Raw genomic sequence first — 24,671 nt, forward strand, 5'->3', positions numbered from 1 at the left:
TGTGGACGCAACATGAGGGGCGGCGCATGGGCCCATTCAGGAAGTAATTCCGGTGATAACAAACAGTTCTTCCGGATTCGTTTTGAGGATGGCCCTATCGGACATTTTCAGATTCAGAAAGCTAAATCGTCCATAATTTAGGTTTTTACGGTATAAAACGACAACACGAGTCAGTAGTGAAATGTACTAATACTCTATTAGAATTATATATTTGTCAAGTAATAAATCCAGCTGAGCTAACGTAAGCTGAGCGCCAGGGAGCTGGGAGCTAACGTTAGCTGTTCAAAGGTCCAAACAGCCAACAGGTAAACATAACGAAAAATAACTGTTTAGTGTTACAAGCTGTTTTAATGGCATTCCCTTATGTTAATCATTATCTATAAATCACTAACTTATAAGATATATCCTATTAATGATGTGTAATTCTGATTCATAATGTTTTACTTTTAGGTGATGTATGTGTGCTATGTTGTGCTATGGACTTATGGACTGTAGCCTTTTGATTGATTGATTGAAATATTTATTAACAGTTAGCAGAATTACAGTACATTTCAAGCACAACTCAATACAAAGACTGTTAACTGTGTGGACGACCCAATAAAGTAGTACACTTGTTTACAAGAGGGCCCACCTTGTTCAATTCATCAAAAACATTTAGAAGACGTACAAATAGACACTTCTATATAGCCAAAGAACAGAACAGGAATTCATCATAAAGGAGGTAAAAAGGGAAAAGAAACATATACAGTGAGGGGGAAAAGGGGTGGGGGGTGGGGGGGATTCCGATTTTACAAGGGGCAGTTTCGAATTGCAGCCCGTAGGTGCCCTTTGAGAGTGGTTTTGAAGGAGTCAAGGGATTTGCATGCCTTAATGACTGTTGGTAGGGCGTTCCACATTTTGGTGGCATAGGAGCGAAAAGAATAGTCTAGAATGTCTGATCATTCATATGCTATTGTATATTCCTGTATACTATACACAGCCATAGAACACCCCTATCTGCTTCTGGTTGCGGCGCAACATGCCCGGCATAAAAATGTGATATTTGCTCTGTTTGTATTTATGCGTTTGTACTTAACAGTAATTAACAGGCTGTAAACATAACTCAATGGGACCTCGAGAAATGGCATCTTTTAATGATTACCGTCGGGATACCTATCCCAAAATGAATGGGTCTATGTGATATGAATATGAACAGCAAATGACATAGATGAAAGCAAATACGACCCGTTACATCACAAATCAAATCATTCGATCATATCAGTCCGCTGGTCGGGGCGCCCCTTGAAGCGCAGGCCAGAGGGGTCGTCTGTCCTGGAGAGCTCTTTACTTTTCAAGACACTATATAGAAAACGTTCTCTCTGTGTGACCTTGCTTAAGCACAGCTAGGGTGCACACTCTTAAGTAATGGTAACTGCTTAAAAGGTCTACTATATCCCATCAGTACTAGGGATGTCCCGATCGATCGGCCTCCCGATCGATCGGGCCCGATCACGTCATTTTCAAAAGATCGGGATCGGGGAAAAAATATCGGGAAAAAATTATTTATTAAATATAATATTTTTTTTATTTTATTAAATCTTTTCTTAATTGTATTTAACGTTACAGAAGAAACGTGACCATCTATAAGTCTTAAAGTCATCCTCCCGAGTCTTTAGTTTTGTTTTTTAATACAGATTGGTTCATAATTAATAACAACAAAACATCCTCCTCTCGAAGCAGCCTCTTGCTGCTGCTCCTAGGAAAACTTAGCGCACGACAGTGACGTTGGCCCTAAACAGCAGATCTGCAAGCTCACAAAGAGTTGCTTTCGCAACGCGCTGTGATCTTGTAGATTTGCTACGAATGGCGACGTTCTTGCGTAACTTGCGCAACTTGCGTAACTTGTAACTTGCGTGGCTAGTAGGCTAATAGCAGAAAGCTAACGACAACAAGCGGCAGCGGCTGCACTGAAACAACCGACGCTTAAAGCGACTTTTAAAAAGAAGGAACCACAGAGAGAGAGAGAGAGAGATGATGAGGAGAATCCAGCCCTCGCAAAGACCACTCGGTGGAATAATTATTGATCGTCATACACAGAGACACACACAGCGGAGTAACCTCGAATCAACAGGCTTCTAAGCACCGTCTTGTTCAGATCTGCTTCTGCATCTGCACTCGCTGTTTGAGTGCTAAAAAGGGAGAGAGAGAGCAAAAACAACTCGTTGTTGTTGCTCTGTCCACCCGGAGCAGGAGAATAATATTCCGTCTGAAAAGTCCCAACAAAATACTCTATGTCCAATCCATGACTGTAGATAGAAACCCTTCTTCTAATAATATAAGCATAATATCTCATGCAGAGATCTTTATTGTAAACTTTTGTAAATGTTTCTGTGCCACGGAATCCCTCCTCTCCCCAGTGAGCTCTCCTCTCCTCCCTGCATGTGCTGCGACTCTGCACCACGTGTGAGCGCATAGGTGCATTATTTTTCCCTTGAACATAATGATGAGGCACATTAAAATAGCAATATAAGGTTTTTTTTCCCCCCTTTAAATAATGAAAAGGCAGAAATGTCTAATAAAATAATATATGCTAAAAAAAGAATAAAAGATAATGCTATAAATAAACTTTTTGAGTGGTGCAAGCCAGTCCCTTGGACTGGGTATGAGCATGAAAACAGCATGGTTGTTTTTCACCACCTGTGTGCAACCTAACACACGCACACAAACACATGCCCATATTAACTGTATATGATGATTTCGTGTGTGCCAGTACAGTACAGTAGAGGGTACAGTAGAGGGACCGGCACACAGTAACTCTGTCATTTCTCAACCGTTTCGGACATGGGGCGGCAGTTCGGAACCGTTTTAGTCCCTTTTTTTTCTTACTGCATTGCCAAAATGTATTTGATTGGGAAGAATTATCGGAAATGATCGGAATTGTATCGGGAGCAAAAAAAGTGATCGGATCGGGAAATATCGGGATCGGCAGATACTCAAACTCAAATGATCGGGATCGGATCGGGAGCAAAAAAACGTGATCGGGACAACTCTAATCAGTACTCACCCATTAAATAATTCCAAAGAAGTGGAGTGTCCTCTAGTTTCACTAAATACAAACGTGTATTTAGTCAAATATCTCCACTTTTTCACGAGCTGCACCCGGCTTGCTATCTCTCCAGGCAAAGGGGCCTGCATTGACAGCAGGACTGAATGAATCAAAACGTCCTCTGATCATCACAAACATAAGCACAAATGTTTGGGGCACACAATTGGCATGTGCGTTGCGATAGGTGATGGGTAATTAATCACACCACCTGCCAATTATGTGCCCCAAACATTTGTGCTTCCCTGGTCAATTGGTGATGACGTTTGTGATGATCAATGGAAGTTTTGATTAACTCAGTCCAGCAGTCATTCCGGCCCCCTTTGCCCGGAGAGAAAGCAGCAATCTGGGTGCAGCTCGAGAAAAAGTGGAGATATTTTACTAAATACACATTTTGTGCCAGAACTTTCACATGGATGGGAAACTAGAGGACAACATCTCACTCCACGTCTTTGGAATTATTTAATGGGCGAGTACAAACGGAAACGGAGTACATGCCGAGCATGTTGTCACATAACCAGAAACAGATGGGTGTTCTATGGTTCTATGGCTGTGTATACAGGAATATACGATAGTATATGAATGATCACAGTCATAATTCTAGGGCTAGGTGTAGCCTAAAGGTCGAGTTCTTCAATGCAAAACAAACTAATCTAATCTCTCCTTTGGGTCTCGACCTGAAAAGTTTGGGAATCGCAGCTCTAGGCTGCCCTGGTTTGTGTGCACAAAGCACAACATGATTAGAATTTTATTTAACACAGTTGTCAAAATTGATCTACACCATTACACTTGTGTTACACCTACCACAGCTATGTTATGCCTACTATAATTGAGTTACACATACTACTACCACAGCTATGTTGCACACTTTTTGCTGTTGGGGCTTATGCTCAGCTGTTTTTTTTTATGCCATTGCTGTTTTATGCCAATGCTATTGACCCATTAATACAGGGAAAGCATCTATTAAAAAATAGCAGATATACAAACATTTTAAAAAAACATATTGAATGTGTAAGAATTGCTGATTTAGAAGGCATTTACAGAAGCGGCCTCAGGTCTTATCCGGTAGCACTTCAAGATTTGTGACATTACACATGACTTAGATAAAACACCTGCTATACCACTACGCTACTGTTTTCTTTAATCAGAAACAAATAATAAGCTGAGGTTTATTTATGTACAACATAGCCTGATTAATTCTCCTGATGTTTTGTCTCCAGCGACAAAGGACATCGGATCACATATCCTCTCTCTGGACATCAAAGTTTGGGAGCATGGCGTCCTACCCTCCAAATAAGCTGTCGGCTGCAATGAGCATCCTAAATGGCTGTGGTCTGGAGATGAAAGACCTGGCTCTGCTGGCTGAGATGCCTGAAGAACTCATCACCGCAGAGACTCTCCCTCACCTCCTAATGCACATTAAGAACACCCGGCCTGGAGCACTTGGTGAGTCAGTCACACAACAGGCCAGTAGTGAATCACAGCAGACCAAAACCTCACACCCCAGAAGGTGTTCTCCCCCGAGAAGGGGGTCACCCTCGAGAAGGGGGTCACCCTCGAGAAGGGGGTCACCCTCGCGAAGGGATTCGACACCCAGATGGGACTCGAGCCCCAGACGAAAGCGATCGGGGTCGCCCAGATACAGACATTCATCGCCGAAAAGAGATCGCGATGAACGCAAGCACCCGTCCCGACGTAGGCGCTCGTCATCGAGAAGTGATTCCAGTTTGTCGGAGCGAAGGGGCTCCAGCCCCTACAGAAGAGGTCGTAGCTCGCCTCCCCGCAGGCGCTCTCCTCCGATAAAACAACGAGATTCTCCCCCAAACAGGTACTCTTCATACCAAACCAGCTCCAGTTCAGGGCCCGGCTCCAGTGCTTTCTGGATGCCGCAGGGAATTCCACCCCAACCGCTATTTCCCACGTATCCGCCCCCATCCACAGCGACATCATCAAGAGATTTTGACGAACGCATGCATTCATCTCGACGTAGGCGTTCGTCATCGAGCAGCGATTCCAGTTCCTCCCAACGAAGGGGCTCGCACCCGAGACGTGACTACAGCCCAAGAAGAGGTCGGAGGTCGCCTCCGCGCAGGCGGTCTCCTCCTCCGCAAAAAAGAAAATTTCCCCCCCGGGCAAGCAGGTACTCTTCATACCAGACCGGCTCCGGCTCACACCAGACCGGCTCCGGCTCATTTCCTGCTTCCAGTGGTTCCTGGTCGCAGCCTGTTCCGTTATTTCCCACGGCCCCTCTCCCCTCGCCCACGCCACCCACAAAAACACCATCGGCTAGAAGATCATCGACTTCATCCGAGCCCGTTCCCCCTGGCACCGAAAGAAAAGCCCTGCTACCTACCCCAGTAACCCGTCCCAAACCCCTCATGACTCTACCCACAGTACACACAACCCCACCTCCACCGTTTGGCTGGACGCCGTTCGGCTGGATGGGTATGCCGTACGGGTCCAGTTACCCGCCAGGTCCCCCACCCCCCTCCTACACCCACCCAACCAATCAGATGCAAGCTCCGCCTGCTGCCGCTTCATCCACCAAACCGCCGAAAGAAGTCCATACGCCCTCTAAACGTGCGGCTAGAGATTTCTACGGAGAAGCACCTACACATTTTCCATACACATGTGGTCTGTGTCATGTTAGCCTCGACAAGGAGTCTGTAAGTAAAACCTCCATCACCGTGGCAACCGCCTCTGGTTCGTCCATTTGTTGTAGTTCTTTCTTTAGCTTGGCTGTATATTGAATATACAGTATCGCACTTATCCAATATGGTATGAATAATGTGAAGGAAAAAAAATCTATATTGAAAATATTATTTTTCTTTTTCTTTTAATTTCTTTATTGTATGTATTTAGTGTAAATGAAATATATTTCAACAAAATCATCTCTGTCTCTTTCTCCTGCTACTATTCTCAAGTCCGATTCCATTTAATAAAAACAATAAAACATGGAGCTACAGTACATTGTTGAATTGTGACAATAATGAGACATAGTCGACATTAAATATGAATATGATAACACTTGGAAGTCATTTCAACCAACCCCTTGTTTGTCTGTCGGTCTCTCTTTTATACGACAAGAAGCAGTGTGGCCTGTAGAGGGACAACACAGTAGACAGGACTGTGCAGAGAGACTGGGACATTTTGTAATTATGTCTTATCCACGGTGACTTAAAGAACAAGTAGTTGGGGGGAATTGTATCGCTACAGGTCACTTTGACACAATGGGCTGTATTTTGCCAGTACCAAGTCTTATTACCTAACTTGAGTAAACTAAAGACCTGGAGGCGTGATCAATGCCATTTGGCTATTCTGAGTGGCCAAAGAGCATTGATCACGCCTCCAGGTCTTTAGTTTACTCAAGTTAGGTAATAAGACCTGGTACTTAAGACACGCAAAATACAGCCCAATGGCTCTGAAAGATTTGAACCTGTGAGCTTTTAATTACAGACAGAGCTTGATCCTGTAACCGTTTAAACCCCCCAACAAGTACTCCTTCCTGTGACAACAGTTACCGTTCACAAACAGTTTGACGCTGTCTCTCTCTCTCTCTCTGGTGAGCCTGCTGGAAATTGGAATTAAACCTGTTGATGAAATCAAATGTTGGAAATAGTTACGGAATAAACGATTGACTGAAATGTGAACAAAGCCACTGTCGATTTATACTCCTTTAACATCGATCAGGTTTTGTATTGTCACATTGATGAATATTGGTTTTCCGTCCTCCAGACTTGGTTCAAGCACATCACACAGCCCGGCCATTCGGAAGGACAACTTAAACTCCTGAAAATGTGAGTTGATCAACTTCTCTATTGGTTTCCTTTTAAGTCCTATACCTAATAATGCCACGACCTTTATTACTACTAGGCTGTGTTATTCTAGGATTAGAATAATCTGGAATATGATTCTTAAGTTGTACTCACCACTGTTTTGAATAATAATGTGTGTCTGCGTATGCACGTGTGTTAGGTACCCAGACTGGGACTGTCGTATTGACTCTGCCAGAGAGTAAGTATTTTTCGGTTGTGTTTTTAGTCTATCTCTGTATTATTATCACCTTTAGTACTACTAATACTACAATTATTGTGGTTATTATTACTACTACTACAGCTGTTTGTGTGTGTGTGTGTGTGTGTGTGTGTGTGTGTGTGTGTGTGTGTGTGTGTTGTGTGTGTGCGACCCTGTGTGTGTGCGTGTGACCCCTCTAAGTGTGAAGGATCTGAACTTGTCCAAAATACGGAAGACACAGAAGTTACAGGACGTTAAATCAAAGGTGATGCGGGAAGTCAAACAGAGGCTGTCCTGGTGTTCGCCGTCATGCTCGCCCAACGCCAGTGAGTCACCGTTAACTCCTTAAGTCTTTGAAACACAATAGTGAAGATGCTCAATAATGACGGATCTAACTATTCTACGCGCATATTTTCTTAATTATTTCTGTGCGATCTATGATTATACTCGTACCCTCTAGGCTAGGGTACGCCATCAGCCATCTACGTACATGTTCGTATGGCTCCTTATGGTCCAAAGTCTAAACGAAGAGTTTGACATCAAACCTTTTTTGCAAATATCTTTTTAATCAGCCATTTAACGGGCTACATAGCTAGTAGCTACTAGAGTCCTCTATCAGATGCTGGTAGAACGGCATTTTTAAAAGCAGTTAAAATATATTGGACTTGTTGGGGACACGCATACATTCATCCATTGTGTTCTTCTGTAGGTCCAAGCAGAGATGATGACGGAGATCATCTAGACGAATTTCTACGGAGAAAGCAGGTAGTGTATTTAGACTCTTTATTAGACGAATAGTACTACTATAACTGCTGATTATTTTAATCGTCGTTTAAGGTTTATCAATGCCAATCGCAGCCAGTAGGCTCCCAGACTACATGCAGTAGGTCGATAAGATCGGCTTGATAAGTAACCTACTGGGATTTATCGGGTTTATACCATTCAAAGCGGGTGATTGATTATTGATTTGTGGTAAAACATAATATTTCTTCTTATAATAAGTTGTTAACCCATTTTGGGCAGGAAGCCGGGAACCCCTTTTGGTGTTTTAAACATTACGTTATAATTTAGCTATTGGGAAAAATAGCAGATCTAGTGGCGCGCTACAAGCTTGTAGGTCTGCTATTTTTTGAAAAGTCGTGAAATATTTATTTCAGAAAACTGGAGGATTTAGAAGATATCAAGCAATGGTGAGGCCTAAATGGGTTCACTTATTATCTTTGCTTCTGCACATTCTGCCACCCCTATTCCCATTACTACATACCGGTACTACTATTACTAAACCAAATTATTAAACCTATTTTGATATACTACATTTCTGAATGTAGAAGCGCGTACATATGGATGGCAAAATATTGTACATATTAATGTGTGTGTGTGTGTGTGTGTGTGTGTGTGTGTGTGTGTGTGTGTGTGTGTGTGTGTGTTGTAGGTGTCGTCCGGTGGTACATCTGCTAAGCGGTATGTGGACATACACAAGAACACACTGTTCTTGTTGATAACCTCAACCAAACACACCTCAGCATATTATACATAACGTAACATGGCACCTCAATATACACAACACAGCTCAACACGGCATAGTTAAACACACCAGGATGGCTGCAAGCATGGTTTCACTCTCTGTCATGTCCGTGTTTTGTTTGTTTGTTTGTAAATCCAGTACCTCTAGCGTTTTTTTGTTTTTTAGTACATTATCTGCTGCTCTATCATTACCATTACTTTTATTTTGTGACGCCGCTTCACAAACCGAGTGAGACTCGCTAGTCTCAACTATGTTCGGCTACAAACCTTTTCGTACCTGTACCTGAGGGTGGTGTAGATCTATGCCATAGGAGGGCACCACAGGCTGTCCTCTGTCCTGTTTCCCGGCGTGGATTGCCCAGACGCCCGCGTCCACCACCCCGGTTGTCATCCGGCTCACCGGAGCCTGACGGAGCCCCCCACCCCCCTCCCTTCCCAGCGGCGTGCCTGTCAGCAGACTCAGAACGCAGTTGCCCGTCGCCATCTTATCTCAGGAAATGTTTCCGAAAAATCCTGGTCCTGATCCTCTTTTTGAACCTCTTCTTCTGTCTACTCCGCTAGATTTCAGCTGTAGAAATGGCCTAGGCTTCCTCCATTTCAATGCCAGGAGCCTAGTGCCTATAAACTTGGCATTTTGAGTACCTGGGTTGAAGATGGATGGAAGGCATTTGACACCGCGGACCACCATGTCTTGCAAAATGTCCTCTCGAATACTGGTTTTCGCTACAATGTGCTAGGCTTGTTCAAAAGCTGCTTATTTGGCCGCACACTGTGTTAAATTCGGTGACACACTGTCTGACTATCACCCTAGAGAAAGGAGTCCCTCAAGGTTCCATTCTAGGACCTTTGCTTTTTCTGCTGTATGTAAACCATATTTGTAGTCAATCTAAGCATAGTAGGTATCACATGTATGCAGGTGACACAATTCTGTATTCCTGTGCCCCCTCACTTGATGTGGCAGTGTCAAACTTGGCCTCTGACTTTGGGTGCGTTCGGAAATGCGCCCTGAACGCACTGGTGTGCTCTCTATTCAGTGCACTCGGTGCGTTGTCGTTCGAAAATCCAGTGCGCTGCGCACCGGGTGTGCCGAGTGCCCGCATTGAGCGACCCTATACCCTGAAGCTGGGGTCGTCCGGTGTGAATGCGTCACAGCTGTGGTCGTTCGTAAATAAAGCACACTGAACGCACTCAATGACGTCACCGCCCACCACACTCGACAAACTGACCACATTCCAGGTGCGCATTTCCGAACGCACCCTATGTCTCATTGCAGCATGAACTTCTAAACAGCAAACTGCTACTAAATGGCCACAAAACCAAGGCCATGCTATTTTCTCCAAATAGCCTAGTCAATGTCCCCTCAAATATCACCACTCTGGATGGAGTATCCATCGAATGGGTTGAGTTGTATAAATATCTTGGGATTTGGTTGGACAACAAGTTAATCTTCAAACACGACATTGACGCCTTGGCAAAAAGCTTAAGTTCACGCTGAGTTTCTTCTACAGAATGAAGTCCTTCTTTTCTAATGCTTCTCGCAAAAAGCTGGTTACAGGCCTGTTCCTGTCGCAGCTCGATTATGGCGATACTGTCTACCGCTTTGCTAGTTCCTCAACTCTGAGCAAACTTGACCCCTTGTTTCATGCTGCATTGAGGTTCATAACCAACTCCCCCTATAGGACCCATCACTGTACTCTGTATGCCCTAATTGGTTGGTATTCCTTAACGTCTCGCAGGTTGCTACATTGGTATATTCTCATTTATAAAGCCATTCTTGCCTGGTAATCTTCCACGTTACATTGGTTCAAAACTCTCTCAACCTCAGATCAAATGCTTGGTTACACTACGTCATGCCCCCAACAAAATCTGAGGCTGGAAAAAAAAAAGCTTTTTTCGGACCCTGGTCTTGGAACGACCTACAGACCAGACTCAAACTGGCTGCTGTCATTCCCCTAGTGAGCTTTAAAAGGATTGCCATGGGCACACTTCCCATACACTGCTCCTGCTTTGACGTATAGCAATGTCTGCTTGCTTGTTAGTCTACTAGCAATTTCCGTTGCTTAGTTTTGATTTATTAGTTCTTATTGGTCGTGTAACTAAACGTTCCTGTTCTCCCTTTGAGCTTCCTCGGTAGTGGGTACTGTATTTATGAGCATTGTATGTCTGTCCTGTTTTTTTGTTGTGTATTTTTGTTGTTACTGGCAGAGCTGTGTCACTTATTTTTGCCTCTTATCTTGGCCAGATCACACTTGTAAAAGAGACTTCAGTCTCAATGTGGTTTTTACTGGTTAAATAAAGGTTAAAAAAATAAATAAGAAAACACACAAAACACATACAGTAGGACATATCAGCACAACACACCATCTAAACACTGAGATGGCTGTGTGGTGTGTGGGTGGGTGTGTGGGTGTGTGTGTGTGTGTGTGTGTGTGTGGGTGCATGCGTGTGTGCGTAGGAATGAGGACAGGAAGAGACCTTTCAAGCGCCTTCCTGAATCTTCCTCATCACACAAGAAGGTGAAGAGAGAGGGGAGCTCCTCTACTACTGAAAAAAGTAAGAAACGTAATAAACGATGACGAAATACTGTACTGTAACGCCAACGCCCAAGGACGAAAAACATTTTAGTTCACAAACTAAAGACTAGACAAAATATATTTTGTCATTGAATTATTTTCTTCTCACGTTTCCTCTGTTTACAAACACATGCAGCAGCACGCACACACAGAGTTGAATGGAGACATGCTGCGCTCACAGCAGCTACAGAAGTTACAAAACTACAAAGCAAGCGACGCAGTTTAGGCTATCTGTCACCGAGTCGTGGTTGAAGTGTTTGCAACATGCACCCCCACCAAGGTTATCAAGCTTACGTCCGACAAGCGACAATAAAATAATTGAATAAGGCTTAGGGCCGATTCATACTCCTATTTTACCGGTTTCGGCGCTGTAGTGCCGAAATGATCTCGGCTCGTCAGAAATTTTCAGTGGCACCGAAGAGGCGACTTTAGGACTGTACCCGGCTACCCGCCCCCCCGAACCTCAAATGACGTCACATCATATAGGAAGCAAAAAGGGAAAAGATACATATACAGTGAGGGGAAAGGGGGGGGGGGGGATTCAGATTTTACAGGGGCCAGTTTCGAATTGCAGCCATCCGTAGGTGCCCTTTGAGAGCGATTTTGAAGGAGTCAAGGGATTCACATGTCTTAATGACTGTTGGTAGGGCTCTCCACATTTTGGTTAACCTGACTTTGCCAGCTGGGGGCGGTATTGGGTAACCATGTTCCCCAACACCACATCCATCTGGAATCTCGCAGGGAGTTGAGCTAACGCCGAACCGCTCCGTACCAAACCAATCAGCGTGAGCTAAGGGCGGGATATGTGCGAAACCGGATGTGAAGCTATACAGACACGTCAATATGATTGGTTGTGTTTGCACGCCCACACGGTGATAGACAGACGGTCCCATCCAATCATCTACCATGTATCTTGAAAAAAAGGAACAGCCCCGTCATCGAATTTGCTTCCGCGATCCCAGATCCCAATAAGCGGTGAAACAAACATGTGTAACAAGCTTCTTGGATCTGGCAGCGTCGGGTTACATTTTGGTGGCATAGGAGCGAAAATAATTCAGTGTGGTTGAACTGTGTGGTATCTGTTCTATACCAAGGGGTCTAGGATGATTTTCAGAAATGTACCACAATCTCTCATCAAAAGATTTTTAGATTAGATTTCCATCTATCTGAAATATATGCTGACCAAAAAAGCTAAAATGTTTTTTTGACTAAAACTAGACAAATATATTTACGGTTTCTTGGATTAAGACTAAAGACTAAAATGCTTGACTTTTAGTCAGTGGCGTGCACAGACATTTAGAGGGGCAAGTGCTCAAGTGAGGGTGGCACAGTCGGTAGTGCTATCGCCTCACAGCTAGAAGGTCCTGGGTTCGATTCCCGCTGGGGGCGTGTTCCCTCCTCCGCGTCATCAGTGCCCATACCAGAGGTGGGGTTGGCGAAAGGGCCTTTCTGTGTGGAGTTTGCATGTTCTCCCCGTGTCCCCTAGGGTAGGTACCCTCACAAAAACATGCAGTAATCCTGGTCTCTAAAACTGCCTCCACCTGGCCAGCCGGGGTGCCTGATAGAGGGGAAAGGAACTGGTCGGAATAACGTGTTCCTTCCACGGGCTACGTCCGGCCAGGGAAATTCTCCCCTGTCAGGTGAAAAGAAGCAGCTGGACTCCTCATGCATAGAAGGAGTCATGAGGTCAGTCCGCTGCCCCCCCCAGGTTGGCAGAGGAAGTGTAGTGCCCAGGATTACATTAGATAATTGGCACTGGGTGAAAAAACTGGGTTGCAAAATCATGGGATAAAAAAATAAAATAAAAAAGTGCACCTTGTGCAACGCGTGGAACCGGCCGGTTGCCTTAATAGTGTGAGATTTATAGACTTTGGGGCCTAAATAATATATTAGAAGCTTTTTATCAAGAATTGATCAATGTCACCATGGTCCACATACTGCACAATGTACACTGTAAAAAAAAAAGGGCACATTTGTCCAGAGGGAAAGGGGCAGGCACCCCCTGGTGTCTATCTGCACTAGTGCACGCCACTGCTTTTAGTTAAGAAAAAATATGACCGACTGGACTGAGAATAAATAAAAAAATGTGTTCTTCTCTTACTTCCTTTTCTCCTACAGAGGTAAAGCAGGAGGCTCCTTCCTCCCCACAGCAGGACAAACGGAAGAAGAAGAAGGGTCCCCTTTTGGCAAGAATTTGGGCAGAAGGAGAAAGGCATAAGAAGGCACAGAAAATGCAGAAACCAGGAACTCCAGAGAAGGGAGAAGAAACGGAGAAGAAAGACGGACCTCCGGAGAAGAAGGAAGCAAAGATGGAGGAGATAGCGGCAGCTCCAGAGAAGGAGGTTGACATAAAAGAGGAGAAACCAGAAGCTCCAGAGAAGGAGGGAGTCGAGGACGCAGTAGGAGCTCCAGGGAAGGAGAAGGTAGGAAAGCCAGAAGAGAAACCAGAAGCTTCAGAGATGGAGAAGGGAGACAAGAAGACTGAGGATGAATCAGGAGCTCCAGACATGGAGAAGGGAGGAGAGACGGGGGAGAAACCAGGAGCTCCACAGATTGAGAATGGAGGAGAGAAGCAGGAAAAACAAGAGGAGGAGGTAGAGAACAGATACTACTTCACTATAGTATACATACTATATATGTATACATATTCTGTACTTTATGCAACAGCAGCTGCTGCCTCACATTGATTGGCCAAAAGGCATTTGAACCCAACCATAATACTCCATGATATGCTGTGGACCAATGCTGCTGGTGTTAAGTTGCCTATAGCAATGGTAAATTATTTCACATAGCCTAGGGCTGAAATCTAATCATGTGGATCTCAGACTTAATGTGACCCAGCCTGTCTTCCATGACATATTCATGACATATTGACTCCAACTTTGAGCAAGGTTTCAGCCTGATCAGAGCCCCATTGCCTTCCATTATAATATTTAAGTTAAATATATTTGAAAGAAATTCATAAAATATGTGGAAAACATTAGCTGCGGACCATCTCTCACACACAATCACCAGACCTGCACGCATTTTGCGTACCAACCATGCAATTCTGTACGCAAGTACGAACTGCGCAATGACAACAATGCAGTTTCGGGGGATGGGTGCGGTGTATAACCATTAATCAGAAGGCTGAAATCGGTATTCGGTATCGTTATGTAGGTTGTGCATTGTTACATCAGTGCATCTGTCAGACCTGCTAGCCTACAGTACAAATGACGGACATGGCAAACACTTATTTCAGCGAGCCCCTTTTGCATGATAGCAGCCTACAGTGTCCGACGAAACCAGCCATTCCTTCCCAAATACCAGTTTTCGCCCCTCAGTCCTAGCCTGGCCAGACTCAAAACCCGAATCCACGTTTTCAATTATGGACAATCTCCTCTCAGTCCTGTCTCGGCATGCATTTTGCACAGTGTGCCATTACAATTTTCAGCCACCCAAGGAGCTGCAGGTAATATATAAGATAAACCTTTAAAACCTCTTGAGATTAATTCAGGTGTCATAGCCGTAACTGGAAAAGCCAACTGAAGTGACGTTTGCTTAGCCCCGACTCCACGCATGACCTGACAGCCAATCAGCGTTGATGACAGACAGCCAATATACAAACCCTTTGCAAACGCATAGTCATTTTGCTGCTCATAAATGATATAGTAGCAGGAATTATGTTAAATATATTGAACCGAGCCGTCTTGTGTGAAAGAACGGGTCCATTTGGTTACACTGCCAAAGTTAAATGATGGCGTCTACAGCCAGTGAGCGACAGGATTTTCTTTCTTTTCTTTTTAATCAACGGTGACCTGCGTGACCAAAAGTGATTAAGCGATTGAAGCGTCTGGAAACACTTTGAACGCACTTTACAGTTTACACCTCATCCACACAGGCAAGGATCAAGCGTTCCAATGCTATTGTGTGAAAAACTGTCCTGATATGGAGCGTTGGTCATTGCATTGCGATGTAGTCCGAACCAATCAAATAAAAATAACCAAAGTTGGCAGGTCTGAAACACAAACACACACACACACACACACACACACACACACACACACACACACACACACACACACACACACACACCCAGAGCCATGTAGTAAAAAAAAAAAAAGGAAAAAAAACCTTAAAGGCGCAGTGAAACGGAAATGGTGAACAACATGAAAATGGTGTTTCCACATGAAACACCGGTCTGAAGTTTCTGAACCAATCAGAGTGTCGCATCCCTTCAGGCGATGGGACGGTAGCTAGGGACGGTAGCTATGCTATGCGCTACAGCGTGGTATGTGTTTGTTTACAAATCAGACGGTCGCCCAGCACAACCAGTTTACTGTTATGTGGCTTATTTCTACCCTATAATGTTTTCAGAAACATATTTTAGCGTGATGATTAAGTTGAAACCGAGTAATACACTGTCTGAATGTTATCTTGAATGGAAATAAAAACGGAGTAATCTGTAATCAGAAGCAGCTGTGTTGCATGGATGCGCAGACATGGGGAATTAAACTGGTGAGCTTCATTTTTATTGGCTTTTATCGATGTGTATCTCTACACGTCATCACGCAGCACGTTTTCGTTTTAATAAATAAATAATACAATCGTTTTTATGGACCTTTGATATAAAAACACACAGAAATGAGAATTTTCCCATTTTTTTGGCATCCATTGTTAGGTATGCCCATATGATGACCACGGATATGGTCTAAAAGTGTGAAAAACGTCTTTTTCATTTCACTGCGCCTTTAACAACACTTGCAGTGCAGTGCTGTTGTATAGAAGGTTGTTGGTTGCTGGTGGTTATTGACATGTTGAGCAGAGCGATGTGCCTATGCCACAGCACTGCCGTGCTAATGTGTGTGTGTGTGTGTGTGTGTGTGTGTGTGTGCGTGCGTGTGCGTGTGTGCACGCTTTGACAGGAAGTCTTCCCATTCAATTTGGACAGTTGTGAAATACTGGACGAGGTGCAGCAGACAGACAGTGAGACGGGTATGAATAACATCAGCCTGTACCATGTTTTTTACACTGCAAAGGCCCAGTACTGCATCTATACCAGAACACGGCTCCACCAGTTGGTGCTGTACATGTTAATACATTGCATTAACAGCACAATTTGGCTTTCCACTGCATGTTTTTGGCTCTGCTGTGTATGCAAATCACTCCGGCACCATTTAGAAGTGTCGGACAGTGTTGCTGTTAGGCAGAAACTGTATGTACAAACTGTATGCACAAAATGGCATCACCAGTTTGCGGATGTCATTGTTGGCTAGAGAGATAGGACAATAGGGAAAAAGATACATGTCAGTATTGTGGCAAAAACTTTTGCGATTAACAATATTTTCGTGATAATCAAAATATTCTTAAAACTTAAAATGGTTAACCCCAATTGAACCCCAAGTATCCCTATTATGGGGGGAACGTTCACCAAAAATAGCCGATCTACAAGCTCACAACGCGTTCTGAGGTTTCTTTTTTTTGGAAGTGGTACTGAATTTGCAGCTCACCAAAGGCTAATTAATCCTAAACGATAACAATTATCGTAAGTTGTCAAATGTGTTCAATACATTTAAAACTAAATTGTTCAAATATCCTATCTACAACCTCACAGCACATCACAAGCCTGTAGATCAGCCATACTTCCATGGCACTGTCATAAGGTGAAGTATAAAACTGGGCATTCATTTATGAAAAAACTAAATCAAAAATGAAATATGGAGATGCAAGGTTTCTGCCCGACAGCGACAATATTTGTGTGCCAGACCTGCACCCTTCTACCGTACACGGGCCATACAAAAGGAAAATGTAACCTAACCCTGTGTCATGTGGCATGTGTATAAGAAAGAACTGATTTGACTTGTCTTATTGTACATCTGTTGGTCAACATTTAAGTGCTTTGTAATGGATTTGACTTAAAAGAATAGACTAGATTGATTGTACGTGTACTTTTCCCTGGGTTGGCTCCCAGTGTCAGTTTGCTTGCCACTAGTTCAGGGTGCCATTGAGACGGTATTTGAACGGACTGGAGTTTAACGGCCTGTTTGTCTTCATAGAGAAATCCAGTGAAGTCCAAGAACAACAGGACTCTGAGGTATTGTAACTATATCTGTGGTATGATTACAATATTAAAATAGCTATTATTATTATTATTATTTTAATAGTTATTGTCAATGTTATTTTTCAGAGTCGGGTTCTGGTCTTTGAAGGTGTGGATGGACGATTTGTGGGGCAAATCATGGATATGATCAATACCTTCGGTCCCATTAACAGATTCTCCGTATATCGCTTTGGGGATAAATCTGGCATAAAAAGAAAGGTAAGAAAGCCTTTTAGTATGGAATTCTCCTTTAATATGTACTGTAACAATGTCTAATTCTGTTGTCCCTGGCATGTTTGTCAAAAGGGAAAGAAGACCCTTTTGAAAAAGGCAAATATATTCGTTGAGATGCGCAGTTCGGATGTAGCGGCTCAGGTTATGGAGATGATGCACCGCAGGGACTCCAGGCAGACGCTAGCCGGGAGACCCATGGTCTTTGGAAAACTCTACTTACCTAAAATATCAGAAGGACCACTGGTTGATGGGTAATGGTATCTGTTATTATTAACCTGATTGAGGCATCGTTTATATGGATGGATTACAGAATAAAATAAACATTATCGACATGGAGCCCCACATTTGCAAACTAGTTATCTGGTCACATTGTACATAGCCAGTTTTTCAACTAAATTGTATGTTTGTGTGTGTGATATAGGAAATTGTACATACAAAAGGATGAAGGTGGGACGATGACGACAAGAAGTCGCAGAGGAAAGCATAGTTCAGATGAAGACGAGAAACCAACTGTAGAAATGAAGACGGAACAAAAGAAAGCTAAAACAGAGGTTTCCACCATGATGGCTGATGTTGAAGCCGTGTCCTCAGACACTTCCGAAGACCTGGGCAACGAGCCGCCGAGCCCAGTGCGTGTCACCAGGAGACAAAGCCAGAGGACGAGGAATATCCCACTAAGGAGAGCACCAGCTAGAAAAGCTACAACCAGAAAGACCGGCACAGAGACACCAGAGTCTGAGGAGATGCAAACCGAGGCTAGCACAGAGACACCAGAGTCTGAGGAGAAAAATACAGAGACTAGTGCAGAGACACCAGAGTCTGAGGAGAAAAATACAGAGACTAGCACAGAGACACCAGAGTCTGAGGAGAGAAAGACAGAGACTAGCACAGAGACACCAGAGTCTGAGGAGAGAAAGACAGAGACTAGTGCAGAGACACCAGAGTCTGAGGAGAAAAATACAGAGACTAGTGCAGAGACACCAGAGTCTGAGGAGAAAAATACAGAGACTAGTGCAGAGACACCAGAGGGTGAGGAGATGACAACCAAGACTAGTACAGAGACACCAGAGGCTGAAGAGATAAAGACCAAGGCTAGCACAGAGACGCCAGTGTGTGAGGAGACAGAAACTGAACAGTCCCCAGAGGAGAACAATAAAGTAGACTTGGAGAAGGGTGATTCAACTGTAGAGCCTGAAACTGTCGATGAAACAGTGGCTGGAATAACAGCTGAACCTACACCTAAAACTACAGCGAAAGGTGCAGCTAAAAAGCAACCTGTAATTTTACTTTACCCCCTAACTATAGCTAAACCTGAAAAAGAGGCTAAATGTACACCTGAAACAGCATCTGAATCTACATCTGAACCTGTAGCACAATCTACAGATGAAACCGCAACTGACACCGTGGCTGAAACTATGGCTGACCATACACTTGAAATGACATCTGAACCTATAGCTACAACCACAGTTGAATCAGAAATTACACCTAAAGCAGCGGTTTCCACCCTGGTGCCCATTTTGGAAGCTGTAGACTCGATACACAACCAGGCTCATGACTCATCTGAAGACATGAATGACGAGCCACCAGGGCCGGTGCGGGTCACCAGGAGACGAGGCCGGAGGAGGAAGGCCCCTGTGAGGAAGGCGAGGAAGGCAGCAGCTAGAAAAAGGGCTAGCAAAGAGACGCTAGAGTGTGAGGAGATGACGACAGAGGCTAGCAAAGAGACACCAGAGTGTGAGGAGATGACGACAGAGGCTAGCAAAGATACAACAGAGGGTGAGGCGGTAACAGAGGCTAGCACAGAGTCACAAGAGGCTGAGGTAACAGAGGCTAGCACAGAGACACCAGAGGCTGAGGTAACAGAGGCTAGCACAGAGACACCAGAGGCTGAGGTAACAGAGGCTAGCAGAGAGACACCAGAGGCTGAGGTAACAGAGGCTAGCAGAGAGACACCAGAGGCTGAGGTAACAGAGGCTAGCACAGAGACACCAGAGGCTAAGGTAACAGAGGCTAGCACAGAGACACCAGAAGCAGAGGTAACGGAGGCTAGCACAGAGACACCAGAGGCTGAGGTAACGGAGGCTAGCACAGAGACACCAGAGGCTGAGGTAACAGAGGCTAGCACAGAGACACCAGAGGCTAAGGTAACAGAGGCTAGCACAGAGACACCAGAAGCAGAGGTAACGGAGGCTAGCACAGAGACACCAGAGGCTGAGGTAACAGAGGCTAGCACAGAGACACCAGAGGCTGAGGAGGTAACGGAGGCTAGCACAGAGATACCACAGGCTGAGGAGGTAACGGAGGCTAGCACAGAGACACCACAGGCTGAGGAGGTAACGGAGGCTAGCACAGAGACACCACAGGCTGAGGAGGTAACAGAGGCTAGCACAGAGATACCAGAGGCTGAGGAGGTAACAGAGGCTAGCACAGAGACACCAGAGGCTGAGGTAACGGAGGCTAGCACAGAGACACCAGAGGCTGAGGTAACGGAGGCTAGCACAGAGACACCAGAGGCTGAGGTAACGGAGGCTAGCACAGAGACACCAGAGGCTGAGGTAACAGAGGCTAGCACAGAGACACCAGAGGAGGTAGAGATGGAGGTTGAACAGGGACATGGAGATGCTACGACTGCACCACTGAAGAAGACTGATGAGGACAAACCTCCAACAGCAGAGATGGAGGCCAAGGAGGAAGATGAGGGGCTCGTAGGAGAGATGCCAGATTCTGTAGACAACCGTACTGATCCAGATCAGCTATCTGATGCAGTTGGTAAGAACAAGGCCATTTAATACTGATTCTGAAATGACTTTCCTTTTCCACAAAGTGGTGCCTTGACAGCCAAACCGTAAACTGTCAGGATTAACCGCTACTACAAATAGGAAATTAATATACTGATAATTTGTTTATTTAAATGGCTTTTTAACCACTTAACTTGTTTTATACTTAATCATACGATTTCAAAAATAGCTTTCTACACGCTCACAATGCATCGCAATGTGACTCGTGAGATATATCAGCTATTTTTTAACTTTCTGGAAATTCTTCACCTACACAGTATTGTGACATGCCCAAACTGGGGATGCCAGGTTTAAAGTGGTTAACCTGTCTTTGAAGGTACAGATTATGAAGTCCTTCCCCTGATCGTCTCTTTACCAGTCTTGAATGTTTCTGTTGCTACAGGAACCGAGTTTATCCGCTGTGCCACGGGTTACCTGTGTGACCTGTGTCAGGTGATGTTTGTCCGTGAGGTTGATGCCAGAGAAAGACACTGCAGAAGTTTGTCACACAGGCAGAGGGTTCAGGTGAGGCACTGCCCTGTTCTCTCCTATGCCAGGCTAATGTGCCACCAAAATATTCACATTGTACTTTGGTTTATATATATCCTCTTGTTAGTCTAAAACGTATCGCTGCTGTTGGGCAGAAACCTTGTATCCACATTTTCTTTTATTTTATTTATTTCATTAATTAATGCCCATATAGATACTACGAAGTTGCACAAGCTCACACCGTGTTCTGATGTGGCACATTGTGAGCTTGTAGATCAACTTTATTTTTTTTATTAATAAGTGAAAATATTTAAGTGTCTGTGGGTTTTTATGAATATTGAACCAATGAAAAGTATTAACAACACCTTCTGCACTAAATAACTAGATTGGATACACACAGCAACAGGTTATTTTTTCCATTTTTGGACATACCGGTACAAGGTTTCCACCCTACAGCGACGCGTGTAATAGGAATCATGTGACAACATATTGTAATAGGTATCATGAGACGAGTATGTGTATCATGTGAATTATTATACAATAACACACGATAATTTCGTTTTACAGGACATTGCTGGCTCTAAACGATAGTAAGGGTCTGACACAGCTAAGTCCCACCCACTCCCCGTGAGGCACCCTGCTATGAGGCACCCTGCCTGCACCTACATGTTCGATGTCTCTCTGTTCCTGAGATATGACCAATTTTTACTTTTAGTTTTATGACAATCTGTCTATTCATTCTTGATTTATTTTGTCCATGAACAGCGAAAGACAGAAAGGGGTGATTTTCATCCCCATGCATGGGCGTGGCAGGTGATTGAACCCATGACCGTGCTCTCTGCTTTTTAAACACACTTTTCATAAGCTTAACTCTGTAGTGGAGAGTAATATATTTCAGCTTCAAATGGGCTCCTTTTCCTGTGGGATTTTAAACCCAGAAGTAAATGTTTTTCAATTATTTTCATAAATCACAGAATTTGATTTATTTCTAAGTTTTTTAAGTTTATGTTTTGGACATTTTTGGCTCTATTTGACAGTAGAGCACTGTTTCCCAAACTTTGGGTCGCTATATATGTTTGGGTCGCGGACCATTTATACCCCTTTTATATTTTTGTTTACTATTTGTTAGTACTGAAAAGGGCAGATCTACAAGCTCACAACACGTCCCATTGTAATCATAAATGTGTTGTGAGGTGTGTAGATTGGCTATTCTCACTATTTTGGGGCAGAGATAAAAATAAAAAAAAAGATTGTGAACCCACCACAGTAGAAGAGACGGGAAGAAAGGAGGGAGAGGGGATGGCATGCAGCAAAGGGTGTCGGTCAGATTCGAACCGGGCGAGCTATATGGCAAGGATCTAGCCTTTGTTATATGGTGTACGCGCTCTAGCAAGTCAGGTACCAGGGCGCACCCAATGTTGTGGGTTTGAGATCTTTTCTGTAACCTGTAAATTATTATCTTGTTTCCCCTTTTGCTGTATGTATCTTTGGCTTTACACCCTGTGTCATTGGACGCTAATAAATGTACTTTTCAATCATGTCTCTTGGCTCTAACATTACCTCATACTGCATTAACTCATGTTACATGCAATCTGCATTAATCACATTCACAACAAAGGGAATATTCTCATCTGTTACAAGTAGAACTACACTTTATGACCGTTAAACCAACTTTATTAACAGCTTAATGGGCCTATTGCATCTCGGCATTCGTTTTCTGTCTTTTAAAATAATGCTATCAGCATTGGCAATGACATAAAATGGACATTGGACAGTAATGTGAGCAACAGCAGGGAGAGTGAAGGGAGGATTTGGAAGTTGGAACAGTTTGTAAAATTGACCAAACGTCAAATGAAGACAACTAGGCTTTTAAAATGTCTAATGTCTTTTATGTCTTATTTTCATATAGCCTATAGTCACTGAAAGATGCAAACTGTAATTTAAAAAAAAAACACCGATAATGTATGTATGCCACACACACACAAGCCACATACGCAGTGCCGAGCTCTGGTGTATCAAAACAATAGCGTTCATGCTGTGTCGTAGCCTATTAGGGAGATTATCCTCAGGTGCGGGTGATGACTCATGAGGAATGGAAGAGAGAAGTGAAGAGAGAAGTCCCCACTGCCCCCTCATTTACAAATTGCAGCAGGTAAAACTTATTTTATGAGACTTTTTGCATGCACATAGCCGAGAAATAAGATTGTATCTGAACTTAAGGTAATTAGGCAATTATGTTGCGGTGTATCGTTTATGTAACTTCAGCGTTATTCTGATTCAGAACCCACTGCTTATAAGGATTGTTTCAGCAACTACGCGCTGGATAACGTGTGAGAGATATTGTTTCTGCAATGATCTTTTTCGATTTAGGCCTACAGTTTTTGCATGTATGATGTAGGCCTAGTCAGTAGCCACCATACAGTCCATTTATTTAAAAAAATCAAATAATATGATGTGTTGACATATAAGACATTATAGGCATGACTCCGAGTAAATTTAGCCTACTTAAATTCATGATGATGTAGGCATAATCATGGAATGACCTGGGGCACACGACACACCACACTGTTATAAATCCTGCTGGCACCTGCCTCACCTCACAAAAAACATCTTCTCCATCGTCCACAGAGATGTGGGTAGGCTACCCTGGGGCCTCCAGAGGTGAAGAGACTAATTGAGCAGACAACATCATGCTGGTAAGGTGCTACCTAAAGTTATGTGACAATTGTCCAGTTTGGTGGCCTATAGGCAAGATTTTTATTTTATTGTTGTTTAGTTATCTTTGCAACGATGGTGATTACCAACAGCATTACACTTGTTTACAACAGGGTCCACATTGTTCAATTCATCAAAACATTTAGAGACATACAAATAGACACTGTAGCTAAAGGATAGAACAGGAATTCATCATAGCTCACAACGTGTGTGACACTCGTATGATCATGAATTAATTGACAAAGTTGAAATACGGAGATACAAGCGGATTCTGCCCAACAGCAACGACATAATCCATTATGATGCGTTATAATAGGTTATATAGTACCAGGTGTGTGGAACGAACAGAGAGCAGCTCTCTTGTCAGCTGCTATTTCTAGCACTGGAGGTGTTTTTAACGCTGCGTTTGTTTCCAACAAAAAGGTGAAAATTACACCCCGGAGAGAAACGGTGCAGCTCCTCTCACACACCTTGTCGTTTCATCTATGTCTGTCTGCCAAACAACAATCATCCATTCAGACAATTCTGTGTGTGTGTGTGTGTGTGTGTGTGTGTGTGTGTGTGTGTGTGTGTGTGTGTGTGTGTGTGTGTGTGTGTGTGTCTGTGTCTGTGTCTGTGTGTGTGTAAAAATATGAAATCTCCAGAATGCTAGTAATAACCACTAGAGGGCAGTGTGTAGCTTGTTCTGAGCAAAAAAAATGAATCATCATTAAACCCACAAGTGTATGTATTTGTATGTATCATGTCTTAGAAAAACTATTTAGAGAGATAGGCAAGATTGTTGTATTTGGACGGACAGACAGACAGACAGACAGACTGACAAACTAAAGTTTCAACATTCTTTCTGACTTTAATTAATGATAGTGGGGGAAAAACGTTCTCTCTCACACACACACACACACACACACACACACACACACACACACACACACACACACACACACACACACACACACACACAGGGGGAGAGAGAGAGGGCTGTGTATTTATAGATTAGAGCTACCCCAGTACAAACCAGTACAACCACAGTTTTACTGTCTGCCGTCACTTTGATAGGCAGGACGGAAAGCGACAACCGTTTGGTCATAGACTTGTCTCTCTACAGCTCAGAGCCATTAATTCCTGTCTCTGTCTGTCTGTCTATCCATGTGTCAGTAACTGATGTTATTTTAGTCAGTCGTTTG

The 24,671-nt window shown here is 43.7% G+C and overlaps 1 protein-coding gene across 3 annotated transcripts; it reads left to right on the plus strand.

Annotated features, from left to right (window-relative positions):
• The first annotated feature begins 81 nt into the window (after positions 1 to 81).
• LOC308322744 (uncharacterized protein) lies at positions 82 to 22,312 on the plus strand. 3 transcript variants are annotated; one of them, XM_080774148.1, is made up of 17 exons: positions 82 to 305; positions 4,303 to 5,748; positions 6,818 to 6,879; positions 7,058 to 7,096; positions 7,298 to 7,422; positions 7,806 to 7,861; positions 8,254 to 8,286; positions 8,529 to 8,557; positions 11,076 to 11,173; positions 13,312 to 13,787; positions 16,098 to 16,167; positions 17,229 to 17,266; positions 17,360 to 17,491; positions 17,579 to 17,757; positions 17,928 to 20,275; positions 20,687 to 20,808; positions 21,340 to 22,312. In XM_080774148.1, exons 2-17 carry the CDS (start codon positions 4,357 to 4,359, stop codon positions 21,361 to 21,363), a joined length of 5,223 nt encoding a protein of 1,740 aa, XP_080630274.1. In that variant the 5' UTR covers positions 82 to 305; positions 4,303 to 4,356; the 3' UTR covers positions 21,364 to 22,312. The 3 variants fall into 3 exon arrangements, with proteins under 3 accessions (XP_080630274.1, XP_080630275.1, XP_080630276.1); XM_080774149.1 differs by lacking the exon at positions 8,254 to 8,286; XM_080774150.1 differs by lacking the exon at positions 82 to 305 and having other exon boundaries at positions 4,434 to 4,528.
• Positions 22,313 to 24,671: the final 2,359 nt, after the last annotated feature.

Source organism: Protomyctophum bolini, assembly GCF_963924005.1.
Source record: "Protomyctophum bolini genome assembly, chromosome: 10".
NCBI lineage: Eukaryota > Metazoa > Chordata > Actinopteri > Myctophiformes > Myctophidae > Protomyctophum > Protomyctophum bolini.

Coding starts and splice junctions, on each gene's coding strand:
- LOC308322744 (XM_080774148.1), top strand. CDS start 4,357: ATGGCGTCCTACCCTCCAAATAAGCTGTCGGCTGCAATGAGCATCCTA. Junction 8,287..8,528: donor TTAGAAGATATCAAGCAATG/GTGAGGCCTAAA, acceptor TGTGTGTTGTAG/GTGTCGTCCGGTGGTACATC. Junction 17,267..17,359: donor AAGAACAACAGGACTCTGAG/GTATTGTAACTA, acceptor GTTATTTTTCAG/AGTCGGGTTCTGGTCTTTGA.